General features: G+C 41.1%; 1 protein-coding gene across 1 annotated transcript; it reads right to left on the bottom strand.

Moving 5' to 3' along the window:
- Positions 1-1,615: 1,615 nt before the first annotated feature.
- Positions 1,616-16,875, bottom strand: RAD52 (RAD52 homolog, DNA repair protein). The gene is made up of 13 exons (XM_084286833.1): positions 16,837-16,875; positions 14,849-14,976; positions 11,534-11,622; positions 10,131-10,232; positions 9,502-9,595; positions 8,121-8,188; positions 7,723-7,841; positions 7,559-7,634; positions 4,469-4,665; positions 4,122-4,258; positions 3,417-3,497; positions 2,633-2,878; positions 1,616-2,338 (listed from the first exon to the last, which is right to left on the bottom strand). The coding sequence occupies exons 3-13, from the start codon at positions 11,618-11,620 to the stop codon at positions 2,280-2,282; spliced, it is 1,266 nt and encodes a 421-aa protein (XP_084142959.1). The 5' UTR covers positions 11,621-11,622; positions 14,849-14,976; positions 16,837-16,875; the 3' UTR covers positions 1,616-2,279.
- Between the last annotated feature and the right edge of the window lie 47 nt (positions 16,876-16,922).

Below are 16,922 nucleotides of genomic sequence, written 5' to 3'. Positions count from 1 at the left end.
TCTCCCAGCCTGCAGCACAGGTGAAATGTGCCCAGCTGCGGTTCGGTGCTTCCTCTTTGGCAATGAAGCCTGAGCAGGGGTGCTAAAAGGGCTGGGGAAGCCCCTGCCCTGGCAGGGAACAGTCCCACTCCCTCTTCTGCTGGGCTCATCACCCTCCTCCTCTTGGGTGGAAGGGAGCAGCACCTGTGGTGCGGGGGGCTAACTGTAGTCCAGATCTAATCTGAATTCCATCTCCAAATATGAGACTCTACTGGTACGGTATAAGAGGAGAACCACTTTACAGAGTCATTCTCAAGCAGCTGTAACTTGCAGGAATTATTTGACATTTCTAAACACTAATTACTGCTGCATTTCTTTCCATTTTAAGAAAGGCTTCTGTTACAAGTCACGCTGCTCAAGTCCTTAAAGAAAAAGCTCCAAGTATAATCTTCACTGCTTTTTCTTTTTTTCTTTTTTTCTTTTTTTTTTTTATAGGACCAATCCATGAGGTATATTGCAATGATTCCTCTTAGCAGAGGCGTATCTACAGTTGCACTGTTCTGGAGTCAAGAAAGCTGATGAAATTGTTTTGGACTTCTAGGTTTTTCTCTTGTAAAAGCTTGGAGAGGGAGGCTTTGTTGAATGCAGTAACGCTGTATGTCTGTGCATTCCCTTCCTTACAGGTATCTTATTTCAACAGTGGGTGCATGACTCAAACATGTGGTATGTATTTCTTTCCTGAGCCTCAGCCCTGAGTTGGAGAGAAACCAGTATTGGTGAAATCTGAAACTATTTTCTAAGTATAATACGTTACATTTAACTGTAACTTGTCTTCTATTTCCATAGTTAAATCAATGCTTGTTCTTTGTCCTGTTTGGGAGTTAAGTGGGTAATAGTCTGCGTAAGGAAAAAGGAAAAGTGGCGAAGGGGAAGCAGGAGGAACAGGAATAAATGCTTACTGCCTCAGATGTAACAGATTGCTTTAAGAGGCACGTCCAGATAACCCAGGAATGGCAAAGCCCTGGAACGAGGGCCTGTTTCAAGTCTGACATCAATTTTGGGGTTGGATTAATCAACATTTGTAAATTTTCCTGGTGCAGTTCGAGCTTCCAGCCATGCTGCATCATCATCATCCATCCTCCGGGCCTCGGGTAATGCAGAACCAGCTTCAGCATGTGGGGAGCTCAAACTGCCACCTGCCAGGGAGCGTGCAGCCAGCGCAGGTGCCAGCTTGAACACTGCCGTGGTGCTGCCAGGTTCCTGCCCAGCAGAACTGCTCCCTCCAGAGCAGGGCTTCTCACGCTGGACATGGGAGTAGTTCTGAAACACTGCCTCAATTTTTTTCTTTGACCTTAGTTGAAGGAATAGCTGCTGCTTTGCTCTGTTTAAAACCCACTGGAAACTTTGCCCCCTGTTGAAGCAAATGCTGTGCGCAGTGGTGTCTCTACCTTCCTGCTCACACCTGGTCAGAGCACATTAGCTTCTTTGAGCATGTTAAACAGGACAGGAGTTGTCATTGTTTGAATAATAATGAGGCACGAAGAGCAAGGAGTTGTTTTTTCTCCAAATTTCATGTTTATTTTTGTGTTAAAAATATGACTATAAGCTTATTTAAAAAACCTGCAGCTCCCAATTCATTTTACAAAGAGTCCAAAGGAACAGCCTGGGATGCTTTGTGCACTCCTCAGCAGCAATCCCAGCACGCTGCTGCCCTGGCACAGGTGAACAAAGGCGCTGCGCTGCTGCTGCTGGACAGGAATCGGGTCTGGCTGAGGAAGAATCTGAGGCAGAGCTGTGTCAGGGCAACGCTTCTGACCGCCCAGGGGAAACAGTTGGGCTCCACAGGAGGCAGGCACTGCCACAGCTGCAAACAGCCACACGGACCAGGAGAGCACAGCATGTATGCTTTCGTGTGACTGTAACCCACCCCCTCATTTTATTGACAAAACATTCCCCTCTGCTGAAATGCAACACTGAGGAAGAAAGAAATGATGAATGGCAACTCATTTTAAGCATTACTTGTGGTACAGTTTCAGGCAAATTACTTGTAACTCCAGCTTGTACTAGAGCCACAAGTCGATACTGCAGAGGCACAAATGATTACTTGTTCAGAGAAAAAATCTGATACATGTAACAACCCAAAAGCAGGTGAAGTTCTTGCTGGTTGTATTAGCCTCTTCTGTGTTGCTTCATTGTAACACACAGGACAATCTATTAATAGTCTTCCTCACATACTTTGAACAGCCAGCTGCAGTCTTCTGATGTAACCTGGTATGTAGGTAACGATACGATCAGGTGTCCTATGTAGGTTCTAGCCTCCTTTTCTTCAAGCTTTGACTTCTTCTGTGAGGGCTGGGCTCTGTGAAACAGGGAGACAGTGAGAAATGCAAGTTTCTTAAAGCTTTTCTCTGCTTCTGTAAGTGCTCATCGATTCATTCTTTAGCTCTCCCTTCAGAGGACAGTTGGATGGAAAAAATATTTGTCCTAGCCTGCTATCACAGCAGTCTGCAGCCAGGTCCAAAAAAAGAGGGGTGTTTCTCCCTCTCCAGATTAATAATCCAACGAGTGCGTTCAAAGCAATCTAGCAATGCTTTCAAAGTCAGGAGCTGTTTGTAAGACAGAAAGAACACAGACATTTTATTACAGCACGTACCTGGTGTGTGCTGGTCGGCACTGTGGCTGTTGCTCATGCGAGCAGCAGACGGCTGCAGCTGTGCAGGTCTCGCAGAAGGTTTGTGGTAATTCATTCCCTGAGGGGTCCTGTTACGAGTAATCATTTGATGACGTCCACAGGGTGTTTTTGGTGACTGGTGTCCAGCTAATGGGCCTGCCATTTTGTGACCCATTATCTTGTTCAGATCAGTGGTCTCCAAGGAAATGTCCCAAAGTTCAGGATCATCTAGAATGAATGAAAAGATGATGAAACCACAGATAACAGCGTGGTACTACAGGAACAACAACTGCAGGACCAGCCCACTCTCCTGTAGTGCGTGGTGGCCACTATAAAAGTGAAATGTCAGTGCACTACCAGAGAACAGTACTACCCCCTGTGCTCTGAACTTAAGCAATGTCCACATGCTGTGGTATGCAACTCAAACAGCCAGTTATGTTAAGCAAAGACACTTTCCTCCCAGCCCCTGCAGATATTCTGTTTCTGTGCAGCACTGCTTGAAGAAAAGGGTTTACCAAACGTGTATAACCATGCTCTACTGAAAGGCATGCTGTGAAGGCCCTTGTAGCGATGGGCATCTCATCTTTCATACCTTTTAATATCGTTTTCCTGCTATTCAAGCTAGGTTATTACTGCTAAGCTCTCAGGATCAGACTCACACTTCTATTACTCCAACCTCTTCACAACTTTTACCTTTATGCTACTTTGAAGTGTTAATATAAATGTTAATGATTTAACATGCTGTTATTAATTATTTTTGGCTGACCTGCAAAGAAATCTTCTTCTATTGCTAGTTCCTGTTGTACTGCTGCTGGAGAGTCCTGTTTTACAGGAGGATGGGCTGTTGCTGGACAGAGATAACACAAAGATTAAAGTTAGAAGTGCAGAAGAACTCTTGTTCCTCCCTAACAGAGCATAATCTGAAATGATCATCACCAGTTCCACCAGGCACCCCCTTTTCCCACAGCTGCTTACATTTTGGAAGCAGTATGTGGAATGGTGAGATGCTGATGATGACTGGTGAGAGCAATTGCATTACTATAAGCTGTTTTTTTAGCCTATTTTACCCTGCCCCCAAGTTCCTGCTTACAACACAGCTGTCCAGACTTCCCCATGAGTGAGGACCAACATATTAGTGGTTAATACAAGGTCTGTTTGCCAGCCTCAATGAAGTGCCACAGCCTCAGCTGTGATGCAGCATGTTAATGGTACAGGTATCAGTGGCTGTGCTACGTGAAGCTTTAGAGTGGTTGTAGAGTTACAGTTTTAATTATGCAGTTTTGGAGATGACATTCCTGCCACTTTGAGAATTTGGGGAAACGAGTACAATGATCTTCTTTCCTTTGGTCTCAAAGGTGTGTGATAGTACGGTACAGAAGCAAAAGAAACTTGTCAGGCTCCTGTGTTAAGAATAACGCGTGCCTGCCAGTAGCTATCATTAAAACTGTCAGTTTTTAATGCCACATCTTACCCTGTTTGCTGCTAGGAGTGACTTCTGTAACCTGACATCTCTTCTCCATCTGTTCCCGGAACTGTTGCTGTAGCTGCTTTTGGCGCAATTTCCGCTGGTAAGTGGCATCGCACTCAATAGCCAAGGAATCTGAGTTTCTGCTCCTCCCCCAAGTAAGCACAAAGTTAGTTAAAATAGGATTCCAGCAACTATCTTTTATGAAGAAAGTTGTATAAGGAAATAACAGCAAGCAAAATCCACTAAACTGGTATTTTATGGCATCTTCCACTTTGGGCCATCCCCATGTTTTAAAGGGGACAGTAACTTCAAACATATCATGTGAAATAAATTTATAGCAGTGGTCTCACCTGGAACTGTTTGGCTGTTTCTGATCTTCTGTCACTACAGAAGCCTCTGTGTGACTAGGTTTGCAAGTAGATGCTGCCTCGCAATGCTGTCTCCATCCTGTGTTCTGCCTTTCCAAACAGCTGTTGTATCTTGCTTTCTCAATTTCAGGCTCGTAGTCCTGTCTTTTAGCTTTGTCCAAATCTAACTCAGGGGGCATCTACAAAAGAAAAAAAAAAAAAAAAAAAAAAAAGAAAATATATTCAGAAATTTCTGTAATCAACTTAATGAAATATGCACAGGCTTTTTCTATATGGTGCTGTTAGGAAATCTTATTCTGTTTGCCCGAAGTGGAGCAGTAAGATAGGAAACCCAAATGCATTTTTAATACATCACTGATGTAGTTTATCACTGAATTCATGCAACTTTGTGTCAGCTTAATAGTTGAGTGCTTCAGGGCAGATATTTCATGTCTCCCCATATTGTGCTTGCTGCATCTGAGAATAGAGGAAGACTTCTGTAGCTCCTCAGTCTCACAAGTCTGTTGTTGGTGTCTGTTACTTTTGCCAGTTCTGTTTTCACATGTGTATAAAGGGCAACGGCAGACATTTGCATAGCTCTGTGAGCATGTGGTCACTGAGGAAGGTATGGTACTCCATTCCTATTAAAGACAGAATGGTTTGTCTCTGTGATTTTATAAGTTTGTGGCAATGCCACTAATAGAAAATGACCCTGGCAAAACAGAAATCTGTTTCATCTTTAATTTGGACCAGTTCCTACAGCCTAAGTTCGCTGGACAGAGCCATATTAGAGCTCCAGGCCGACCAGCAGAGTTTAGTAGATCCGGTTAGGATGAAGGTAACTTTCCTATGCAGCTCCATGGATTAGCAGTGGTATAAGGCTTGCTTGTTCCCCAACGTGCAAGGTAGGTTACTGCCTAGGGGCCTACTGCCCCCAGCTGGTACACATCAGGAGCTAACAAGATTAATGTTAATTAACAGCCAGGGCACCTTTAATACTAATACGGGCTGCTATGTTATACCAAAGCATGCTTTGTGATAGCTCTGAAAGAATAGGCTTACAGTACTGTTGCCAATGACAGAATGTACAACGCATTTTTTTTCTCTCTCTGGACCAGAGACCTCCAAAAGAGGCATTTCTCCTGGGTGTTGGTTACCTCGGAAGGTTCACTGTTTGACCTAGTACTTCAGAGGGTAGAGTAACTGCAGCTCCTTCCTTGCAAACTGAAACCTAAAGGTAAGTAAGGAGCCTGAAAAGCAAAGCAAGAAGTAACGTGGCTTATTACTGTTCAGAAAGACCTGTACTGTTCACAACTGTAGCGATGGCAGGGAAAGTAATGGCATGTACCCATCAGCTGTACAAGCTAACTATTCTCATATTAAAGAGGTACCATTTGCTAAGTAGTATATACTATTGAGGCGTTTAAAGCAAGTTAGAATGTGTATTTTCTTAACACTACTCTTTTCTCCAGCAGCCAAGTCTAATGCACCCAGCTTTCCTCATTCAGTTGCAAATTTTGGGTACCAACACATTCTGAAGCCAAGCAGAGGATAGTTTCAGGGACACTTGTGTGCTGCTAATGTATCATGAGAAGAAAATACAGTTACCTCTTTTGCTTTTCTGTGGTACAACTTTGAAGCAACTGGAAACAGCCACGGTTTTTTAGAATCCAGTCTAAATGTTTAGGTTCCTTGTAACATAAATGCATCTAGTATTTTGCAGTGTTCTTTTGGGAAGGACCCAACTGGGTTACATTGAAAGTTGAAATCACCTTTTGAAACTAACTTTGCTTGAGACCACGGTACAAAAATACTGTTACCAAAATAACTACTTGTTAACTATTCTAAACAGAACAATGAACAGACCTCTGAGAGCTAAAATACAGGCACACTGTGAACTTTTTTTTGCAATGAGCATGCTAAGTATAGTTTCTATCTAGCCGGTGATGTGCATTAGAGCTTTGCAGAGGTTTGAATAATGATTAGTGAAGGGACAAGATAACCATCAGCACACATACTGATATTGCTACTGTGTGGATTTTACTTAAAATTAAGTAACTTTATTCGAAGGATGGAGTCTTTCTTATGGAAAAACTCCTTATTTTCTGCCAGAGCTCACTAAAATGTAGAGAACAGTTCTTCCTGCTAATCACTGGTTGACATACAGGCTGTCACCTTGAGAGACTTCAGGACTAAATGAAATTGTCCTGATTTTGCAGAAATGCACACAGGAGCTTTATCTGTTTGAAGGTAGGTCATGCAGATAATAGATGCAATGTCTGGCTATTCTTCTGCCCTGCCTACAACCTCTTATCACCTCTTCCAGCAACTGCCTATTGTGTCACTGTATGAAGTCAACTCCTATCCTTTTTTTGATTCCTGAAAAAGTCCAGCAATGAGAGTAATATGTCATATAAATCTGATTTTAAAATTCCAAGTAATAAATTAGATTGTGCCACCACTGTCAATGAGAACAAACAAAGAACAGTTTTGCCTCTTGTCTTATACAGGGCAAAATAACATGCATGCTACCTTGACAAACACTATTCTCCCAAGGATTTCAATTTCATTTGTGATACGTCTATGAATGCCAGTGGGATCATTGCTGATGAACAAGCACAAGTGGCTGGATGAGAGTGATGAAATGAGTTGGTGAAACTGAGAAAGCTTAAATGGGCTCGTGTAGGAGATGACACCTAGAAAAAGCTAGTTTAAAGAGTGAACGATTGCTGGTGTAGCATTTAACGTGTTATGAACACAGATGTAACTGTATGCATTACTGGCACTAAAGAGAGACTTAAACAACATGGCACCAAATGGCACAATAAGATCTTGAGTAGAATACTGTTTCCTCACCACAGTAAGCTTGCCTAATGCAAATGGTTAAACTTTGGAGTAGTTCTGGTAAAATGCTAGGGAACAACTCAGTAAGAGAAAGTTCATGCAATCAAACTAGCACAGAAAGGCTGTGGGTGTCATAGCAGGAAATATTCAGGAATAAGATGCATTTATGTTATTACATTCCTTTTAACATGAATGATCAGGAACAATCAATATCTAACAGTCCCCGCTGTAAAAGTCCATGTACTGCACCTGACGTGGAAGCTTATTCACAGCTTGTAGGTAGTTTTTGTCTAGGATGCAGTTCCCAAGAGCATTCCCAAAGCACCTGAGAAACAAAGACAGTTCATTGTCACTGAAAACAAGTTAATTCTCAATTCCCTTCTGCAAATATACAACTACTGATCTTCACTTACTTGAGCGCCCTCTTCAGTCCATCTGTTACTGCCTCCTTTCTTGCTTTCTCTAAGGACAAGGCCTTGGACTTAAGGCCTTCACTGACTCCATAACCTACATCTTCATGGTATGACCCATCCTGCAGTAAGATTTAAAAAAAAAACACAAAGCAACAAACAGCTAAGTATAAGGGAGATTCTGCACATCTATCACTTCTCATTAGATGTTGTGCTTTCCTAAGCCTGATTATTCACTCTTAGCTGGATATTCTATAACAAGGTCAATGTTATAGGCGCTGCTATATTCTCTGGTATACAGCAATATTTTTGAGAACCACAGCCTGACCAACGCATCAACTTTCTTTCCCAGCTTTAAGCAATTGCTCAGCTATAGCCAGAGTAAACAAAAAGCCACTTACCTTAAGCTGAACTTTCACAAATGCACAGACCCCCACATAGAACCTGCCATTGTTGAGGTCAACAAAATCTGGGGGGAAAAAATGTAACATCCTAAATAACAGAAAAGACTTCTGATCCACATGTAGATCTTATTTTATTTGTTCAGGATATTTGTAAACATGCAGCACACTTGCTGAACGGGCCCGAGATACTGTGTCTTCTACAAAATGGAGCATGATTTACAAGGTATCATTCTCAGCCTACAGTTAATAACTTGAATATATGCTGTATGTTATGTTTTGTTTTCTGGTTATCAGCGTCTAGACCTGTCAAACACTTGCACCCTGGTATTATGCATATAAACTTCTGCACTCATCTAGTCTGCTTGATCAATTGTTTTGTAAACCTGCCAGAGGTGCAATCACTTTTTGATACACGGGTTTATAAACAAGTATACCAATCTTCTGTCTTTGAATTGCTAAGGCATGACTTGTTATAGGATAATTTGGGGAAAAAAAGTTTGAATGATATCAGTCTTTTCTTGACTGAAAAGGAAAAAAATAAAGTGGTACGTACTAGGTGAAAAACCATGAAAACCTGTTCTATGTCTAGAATCTACCAGCCAGATATATGAAGTATTCCTGAAAGTGTGGGGGGTGGCATGCGGTGGGGTGGGGATGGGGTGGCAGTGAGTGGGGCAGAAAAGCAAAGATGTACATTCAATCAGCTGGCTTGAGCTACTTCAACAACTTGACCTGGGCCTAAGCATAACAGATCTGCAAGGACAATGCTTCTTTAGCAGCCACTATTTCAACTTTCAGGACAGGGGAAGCTTAAGCTTTAAGAACATCTAAATATCATTTCCTAGAAAGTGTTTTTTCAAAGCTTTATACTACAAATATAGAAGAGGAATCGGTAGGGAAAAAAGAAAAAGTCGCTAAAGATTAGGGAAATATTAACTCAGAGATACTTTTTAGAATGTAAACATTCCAGGTGAGAATGACAGTAGGCTCAGGGCTGCTGGGTGTTAAAACAAATGGTTTAATTGTTGTAACTCTTGACTGGGTGTTCCCACCCACGGAGATCAGAAAACTTGATTAGAATAGCTAATAAACACCCTTAGAATAATTAATTTGACATATTCCTGTGTAAGAGCTAAACAGAAAAGAAAACCTACATTATAATTAAATTTCTCTCATTCTTACCTGCTACTAAGACACCTGAAAATTCCACATGCCTTTTGCCAGGTTCTAACACTTAAAGTACATACCAAGAAACACATAAGTGATCGTGTTCTTGGATAGATACCATTGTCCTTATTTGAAAGACTTTTCCTTCAGGGGTTCATAGTGAAACAAGACAGATTTTTTATTTATTTTTTAATCCTAAAGAGGTACTTACCAACATTCTGTTGAGTGACTGAATGAGCCCAGCCATTGAAGCCAAACATCTCATTGGCCAGACTGATCACCTTGTGACCCTCAATGTAGCAGACCTGAAAAGAAAGGCACACATACATATATGCACGCATATATACATGATTTATTTTAAAAAGAAATTACACAGATCATCTTACACTGAAGAACCACAGCTAAATTTAGGATAATGTGAATGATGGTACAGATTTAGGTTCACCTTCTCCTGATAACAACTGTGGTGGGGGGAAATGACTGAAAATAGAAGTGAATTAATGGAAGTAGAGGTAGCAAGTGCTAAAGAGGTAAAAATACATCTAATGTCATATAATGATTCATATATTCCAGTTCTGGAAAAAAAACTTAACGTTCCACAAGTAGACAAATATTCCCTTTTAAAGGATGAAGCACTAAAAAGTGGCTTTTCCTAAAGTGTATAAGGACCTATGGCTAAGTTAAAGCCAGAGTTCATTCTATCCTTATTTTACTTTAATATCTGCATATTGCACTACCAGTGGGAAATTAATTTCAAAAACATTTTATTTATTATTTTTACAGTAGTTCTCCTGGAAAAGAAAAAAGTGAGTTGAAATATCTGTGCAAGTTTATTCATACCTTTTGTCCTCCTCCAGCTTGTCGACTGCTGATATATTCCGGACCCAGTTTCTGACGAAGAGCATGTTGGATAGCTTGATACTCACTTGCTGTATATTGACACTTGATGAAAACAAAGACAAAATTTCTCATTCCCTCCATATTAGCTCCCTCTCTTCTTCTCATTTCAATTCTTAATTCTATTTTTCCAAATACTGTCCTTTCAAGAGGTGTATGATTCATTTTTAGAATCAGGGTGTAACTGACAAGTTGGGGTGTGTGTATACACTTGTGCATTATATTGTTTGTTTGTTTGTTTTTTCCCTTATTCTTGGGGTCACATGTATACAAGCACTAATTATTAAACTGTAGCATTTTTTTTCAATTTTTCATAAGCATCACTTATATTAGAAGAACTTAAATGAGACAGGTCTGTTAGTGTCCTATCAAAATCTTAATGTGGTCATAGTCTTAGTCATGGCTTCCTGACATAAGCATACAAGTATATGTTTGCACATACCTCTCAAAAATAAAATATAATTCTTCACATGAAAAGTATCTCTAAAAACTCCAACAAAACCAACGTTTAACCTTACTCTATCACCATATTCCATCAAAGGCAAAGAGGACAGCAGCTCAGGCAACCAGTCAAACTAGAAATTTATTGAGTAGTGTTCAGCATATTCCCCTAGTGCAGGGAAGGTCCTCTGGGTAACTCCAGCATCATTGGTATCATTAGGAAGCCCAGAGTGCTGTAACTTTTGCTGTATGTGTTAGCAGAAATACAGTTTACGTTCTGCAAAGGTTAGAGAGGCCTAATTGCATGTTTAAGGATTCAAACATGATAAAGCTAGTGCTGCTACACTACAATGTGGGACAGAACAAAGATTTCACCACCTGTATCATAAGTATTGTGTATTCACATATTGGCTGCCTCATCATTCAGTAGAACAGTATTTGACAGTGTGTATGTGCCATTTAGTTCTAGTGCCTGCCAAACCTCACCCATTTATCTTTGGTTCTGTTTAACTTAAGGGAATAACTTGGTCTTTTTCTGGTACTAGAATGTGAAGTTGTTACTAGAAGATGTAAGGAAAAATGGAGAATGTACGTGCACATTAAGAAACTACATATAAATGCCTATCGCGTGGAATGGAATTCACTTCCAAAAAGGAAAATTGATTATTGTACATTTTTCCCCAATTTATTTATTTTAAGTAGGTGAATGAAAACAGTTTACTTTTCTGAACCAGTACTGAGAATGTGTGTGAACATGAGCCAAGCCGTCTCCAATACAAGAGAATAAAATGAGCCATTTTATGGCACAGCATCCAACTTTAAAAGGAGGAAATAAATATGTAGAGCAGATTTCCAGAAGTGCAAGCACAGAACTTCCACTTCCCTCTCAGGACAAAGGAACTGACCTGTCCAAAGTGAGCAACTGAACTGCTAGTGCTGGAACTGCTGCTGCTGATGTGGCTTTCACTGTCTTTCCCTTGACTTTCAGGCATCCCTGAAGATAAAAGAAAATACAAACACTGAAAATAACAGGACCAACAGTCCATAAGAAGACATATCAAAAAGGTGTTGAAGTCCAATGCGCAGCAAGCGTTGAGTCCACTGCAATAAATTAGACATCAATGTTATAATTCTAACTCCATGGAACTTCTGCAGGACCAATTAGAAATTGTGATGTTTTGTAACAGCCGAAATTCTTCTTCTTAAATATGTTATACTGTGTAGGCAGAAATAGCTAGCTTCATCCGAGAAGCAGAGGTGCTGCTCTGGTCCTTCATTAAAAACAATGAGGGTGAGCTTGAATTGAATTAAATGATTATTTTATTTAAAGAACAAATATATTATTTTTGCTAGTAAAATAAATAAGTAAAAATTCCACAGCATCTGGATCTCGTATAAGATCAGACTAGAACAACACCAGCAAAATGTTTTGAGTCGTTATTCTAAATATGAAACTGGTAACATATATATGTATATATATTTTTCTCCTTTTAGATAAGCGTGAATGCATTGTACCATTCTAGGTAAGGAAAACCAAAACATCTCACTCTTTCAGATCCTTCAGCACTGTCTTCCTACATTGCTTTCAGTATTCACCAATACTTTGATAAAAAGCAGGAAGAACTTTCTAAAATTGTACTTGTCCATACCCTGACTTGTTCGTCTCCATTTTAGATTGTTTTGACTATAACTGCCTTGGGTTATGACGGTATCACATAAACCACATAGAGTTTAAAATCATACAGAAGCTGTACAGAACACATTTTAAGAAGCTGTGCTGATAACTCAGTAGATGGCACCCTTTTCCAAGTCAGTATCCAACAATTGCCCAGTGGTAACTGGGCTTCCACTCCACTGTGCTGCTGGAGAAGTAGTGCTGAGCTTATACAGCAACACTTTGGTATAAGCCCACAGAGGCAATCTCGATTGTACTTACACAAATGCTGAGTACAGCTGGCTTTAGTCTATCAGTCCGTAAGACTTCTGTATACAACACAAATATAAGGCAAGTCAATCTACACACAGGACAGATGGGATATCAAAACAGTTGGATAAAGTTTAAATTCCTCTACAGATAGTGATATTTGACAGTCAGTAGGAGCCTAATAAATATTATGTTTTGCTACTGTACTTTACGTTCAGCATTTTTTCAAACAAGTCGTTTTTCTGATCTCTAAACAAGGAATCCAAATTTTTAGTAAGAACTTAGAAACAGTTTTCAGAAAAAAGGATAGTAGCCGTTTCCTCGGCAAGTGTGAATACCGATAATTATACCAGGTGTAGCTCAACTTCTCCTTAATTTTGCTTGGCTACAATTATTTACCTTTTGTTCCATAGTTGTGTAATTTCACAGAGCTTATACAGTTAAATATGTTGCAATCAAAGGTTAGCTGCAATTTGTGGTTAGCATATTTGGTTTTGGAACAGAACATATAGAAATTCATATTACCAGGAGATGTACTCGTGATTTAAGTAGGCTATTCGCCTTTTTAAGCAGAGTCCACTGCATCCATAGCAGGGAGACATTTAGGGAGAGAAAAAAAGAGGTGAGGGAGTGGTGGAGGAAATCAAAGTTTGAACAATACTGCATATTTTTTCACTCCAGGCAGCCTAAATCAGATCCTAATCGGTATAAAGCCTGTGGGAGAAAAAAAACAATGAAAGAAATGTGTGCATGTGCCTACACAGCCCTGTTAGCAGTTTGCCACAAATCTATATACACAGCAGGTGGGTGCCAGTTTGAAGTAATACTGCTTTAACTGAAATCAGTATTAAACCCTTTAAGTTTTTATCAGGTGTGCACCATTGTCAGTTTAAATTCTAAAACGAGATATAGCTTTAACAAAACTCTGAATAAGGTATGGGGGTTGATTTTGAATGAGAATGAGGAAACAGAATTCCACTAAAAATAGCATCACATCATATGGTTTTAATCTAATGGATCGGATTCCACTAGAAAATTCTAGCAGTATGCGTCTTTGCAATAAACAGTTTAAACATGTCAGTGGTTTGTATTCAAGTTATGATTTACTGTACAGCTTGTGTGAATGAGACAGCTGATGCTGGTTTAGTTTCAGGCTTTGCTTGTACCAACAGTTTGCTTCAGCTGTGAATCTTGTTTAAGCCAAACATTCTACTGGAGTAATGTGATTTCTTTTTTCAAGCTGGTGAAACGCAGCACAGCAAGGCCCTAAGCCTCTAAGCAATTCTCAGAACATTTCAAAGTGACAGGACTTCAATTTCAAAATTATTTGAGCAGGAGTTCAGAAGAAAGAAATGTTAATTCTGCAAATGGAATTATAAATCTCCCTCGACACCGGAACCAGGAAAGGCAAGATTTCCACTCCTCAGTAGGATGCTGTTTCCTCACTCCCCTTCTTGCTGTATATTTTAACTCACATGAAACATCAAAATATTGAAGTAGATAATAAGGATAAGCTATTGACTAGAGAACAAAAGAGCCTCAAATACCCTCCAGGGCAGCGGTAGGAGATTTCCTGATGCATTAACCAGTTCTAAAAAGCCATAGTTTCAATCTGCCTTTAAATACTACAAATTCAAGTTCATGTATTCTTGCCCTGTATGGAGATGATTTAGAGGATGGTTTAGAGATACCTAGTAATTATAATTTATTACATCTGTGACCATTGTTTAGTATTTACGGGGAATTGTTTTCATTTTAACTGCTAATATTCTCAGAAAGTTTTCTTATCGCTGAGAAAAACACACATAAGACTACAGAGGTTGCACAACGCTGCAGAACACAGCCTTGGTAGGCTAGAACAGGCAAAGAATCTTAACAGCTTTTACCACTATTGTGTTTAATGTTGCTTTTTAAAAACGTCAATAGCAAAAGCTTAAAATTTCAACAAATTAGGTATTCAATCAAAAAAAGGCTGTTTGGGGAAACCAGCTATGAAATATTAATTTTCAGCAGCACTCTAAAGAGCGTATTGGTTTGTATGGGGGTAGTGAACGGAGCAGCTGCTGAGAAAAATCTGGGTGTTGGCCTCTGATGCTTGCCTATACCCTATCAATGCCTCTCATTGCTGTTGACCTAGGCTATGTTTTACAGTAAAAGCACTCCAAAAAGAGAATGAAAACATCTAACACAGAAAGTTTGTGCTGTCTGCAGTAGTTAAAACATATTTGCTTTCAAGGCATAGGAACACAATGTTAACAATTTCTCCTCAGTTACGCACGTTTCAGATTTGACGTACCTTCAAGCAGTCCCAGTTAATTCAGTGGAATTTGTGTGTGTGTCTTCAGAAGCAAATCCCTTTAACCCTCAGGTTTATCAGACAGGACTGGGTTTACTTCTGGAATGTCTGGGATGATGACACCCTCCCTGCACAAACCACAACACAATAATTCATAAAGATTTTTATAACCTTTATCCAGCTTCAGCATATAAACTTGGTAAATTTGTGAGGGAGTGTTTCTCTTTAAGAATATGCAAAACCATCCAATATCTGAAATGAAGCCTATCCAGTAAATTCCTGCATTTCTGGAACACAGGATAAGAAAATTATCTCCCCATTATGGTGAGTTTCCTGTTATGACAGCCTTTGTGAACATCAATACATCAGTTGAAAGCAGTTATAGGACCCTACCTCCCCTGCAATTACAAACCCACTTCCAATACAAACGGATTAGTTTAATGTATGTGTTGCTGTGCTTGAGACTGCATATTGTTCTGGTTTTAGGGCATGCATGACTATTAAGCATTCTTAATAGCTATGTTAGGTATAAATTACTTCACTCCTACACGATTCTGTTCACTGTTTTAAAATTGTGCCCCATTGTCACTTTTGCCTGCAAAGGATCCACAAAGTTTTATTGGTTAAAAATGCATCAATACCAGCACAGACTATTCCAAAATGTTCTAAATTTGTCATTTATTTGCTTTCTAAGGATATAGGTACCTCATGTCACTTCTCACTTTATTTGCATTCCTACATAATTTTGTAAGAAGATGTTTCATCGAATGAATTACCTGGCACTCACTCCCAAAGAATCTTTTAATGAAATTATAAAGGAAAATATCTCTTATAACAAACGATGAGCTAGGTTTACAAGAGGCGATCTCTTATTGTGACAACAGACAGAACTTTAGGAAAGGAGAAACAATTTGTTTGGCACACAAGCTTTTTTCCGGGTGTGAAACTTGAACACCTCACAGTTACAAAAACAAAATGTGAACAATTCACTGCTGAACAACTCATTTCACGTTTGTAAAGATGGATGAGCCAGCAGTGTGCCTAGGTGGCCTAGAAGGCCAACAGCATCCTGACTTGGATCAGGAATAGTGCAGCCAGCGGCGCCAGGAGGTGATTGTCCCCCTGTATTCGGCTCTGGTGAGGCTGTACCTCGAGTGCTGTGTTCAGCTTTGGGCCCCTCAATACAAGAAGGACATCGAGGCCCTGGAGCGTGTCCAGAGAAGGGCTACGGAGCTGGTGAAGGGCCTGGAGCACAAGGCCTGTGAGGAGCGGCTGAGGGAGCTGGGGGTGTTTGGTCTGGGGAAGAGGAGGCTCAGGGCAGACCTTATTGCTCTCTACAGCTACCTGAAAGGAAGGTGTGGGGAGCTGGGGGTTGGCCTCTGCTCACAGATAACTAGTGATAGGACTGGAGGGAATGGCCTCAAGTTGCCCCAGGGGAGGTTCAGGCTGGCAATGAGGAGACATTTCTCCTCAGGAAGAGCAGTCAGGCACTGGGACGGGTTGTCCAGGGAGGTGGTGGAGTCACCGTCCCTGGGGGTGCTCAAGGAGAGGCTGGACGTGGTGCTTGGGGACATGGTCAGTGGGTGACACTGGTGGTAGGGGACGGTCGGGCCAGATGGTCCTGGAGGCTTTTCAACGTAAATGATTCTATGGAAAGAAAGGCGCTCGTTCTGGAGAAAAGATCTGGCAAGAATATTTCTCAAATACCTAAGAATACATTATTTATGTGGGGATACTTCTTTCTAAAAGCAGCCAGACTGCTTCATATTTCAAGAAAAGAAAAGCGAGGAGAGGCTTTTTAACGCCTCTCCGCAGCGGGGAAGCACCCCCTGCGTGACGGTGCCCGCGGGCAGCCGCTGCACAGGGGCTGAGCCCCGCGGCGGGGCGGGCTCCAACGGCCTCCCAACGGCCGCCCCGCGCGCCCACCAACGGCCGCCCCCTCCCCTCCCCTCCCCTCCCCTCCCCTCCCCTCCCCTCCCGCCCCGTACCTGTGCCGGGCCCGGCCGCCGCCACCGCCTGCTCGCAGGAAGGGGCGGGAGGGGCGGGGGGGGCGGTACGGCGCGGCGGAGGAGCC

Source organism: Netta rufina, assembly GCF_964035555.1.
Source record: "Netta rufina genome assembly, chromosome: 1".
Classification (NCBI taxonomy): Eukaryota; Metazoa; Chordata; class Aves; order Anseriformes; family Anatidae; genus Netta; species Netta rufina.
This window is presented reverse-complemented; position numbering and strand designations above follow the sequence as displayed.

What these genes read in the sequence shown, in the direction of transcription:
- RAD52 (XM_084286833.1), bottom strand. Translation starts at nt 11,620, where the DNA reads ATGCCTGAAAGTCAAGGGAAAGACAGTGAAAGCCACATCAGCAGCAGC. An exon ending in CAGTTGCTCACTTTGGACAG is followed by an intron (nt 10,233 to 11,533) that starts GTCAGTTCCTTT and finishes GTTTTCATCAAG; the next exon opens with TGTCAATATACAGCAAGTGA. An exon ending in AAGCTGGAGGAGGACAAAAG is followed by an intron (nt 9,596 to 10,130) that starts GTATGAATAAAC and finishes CTTTCTTTTCAG; the next exon opens with GTCTGCTACATTGAGGGTCA.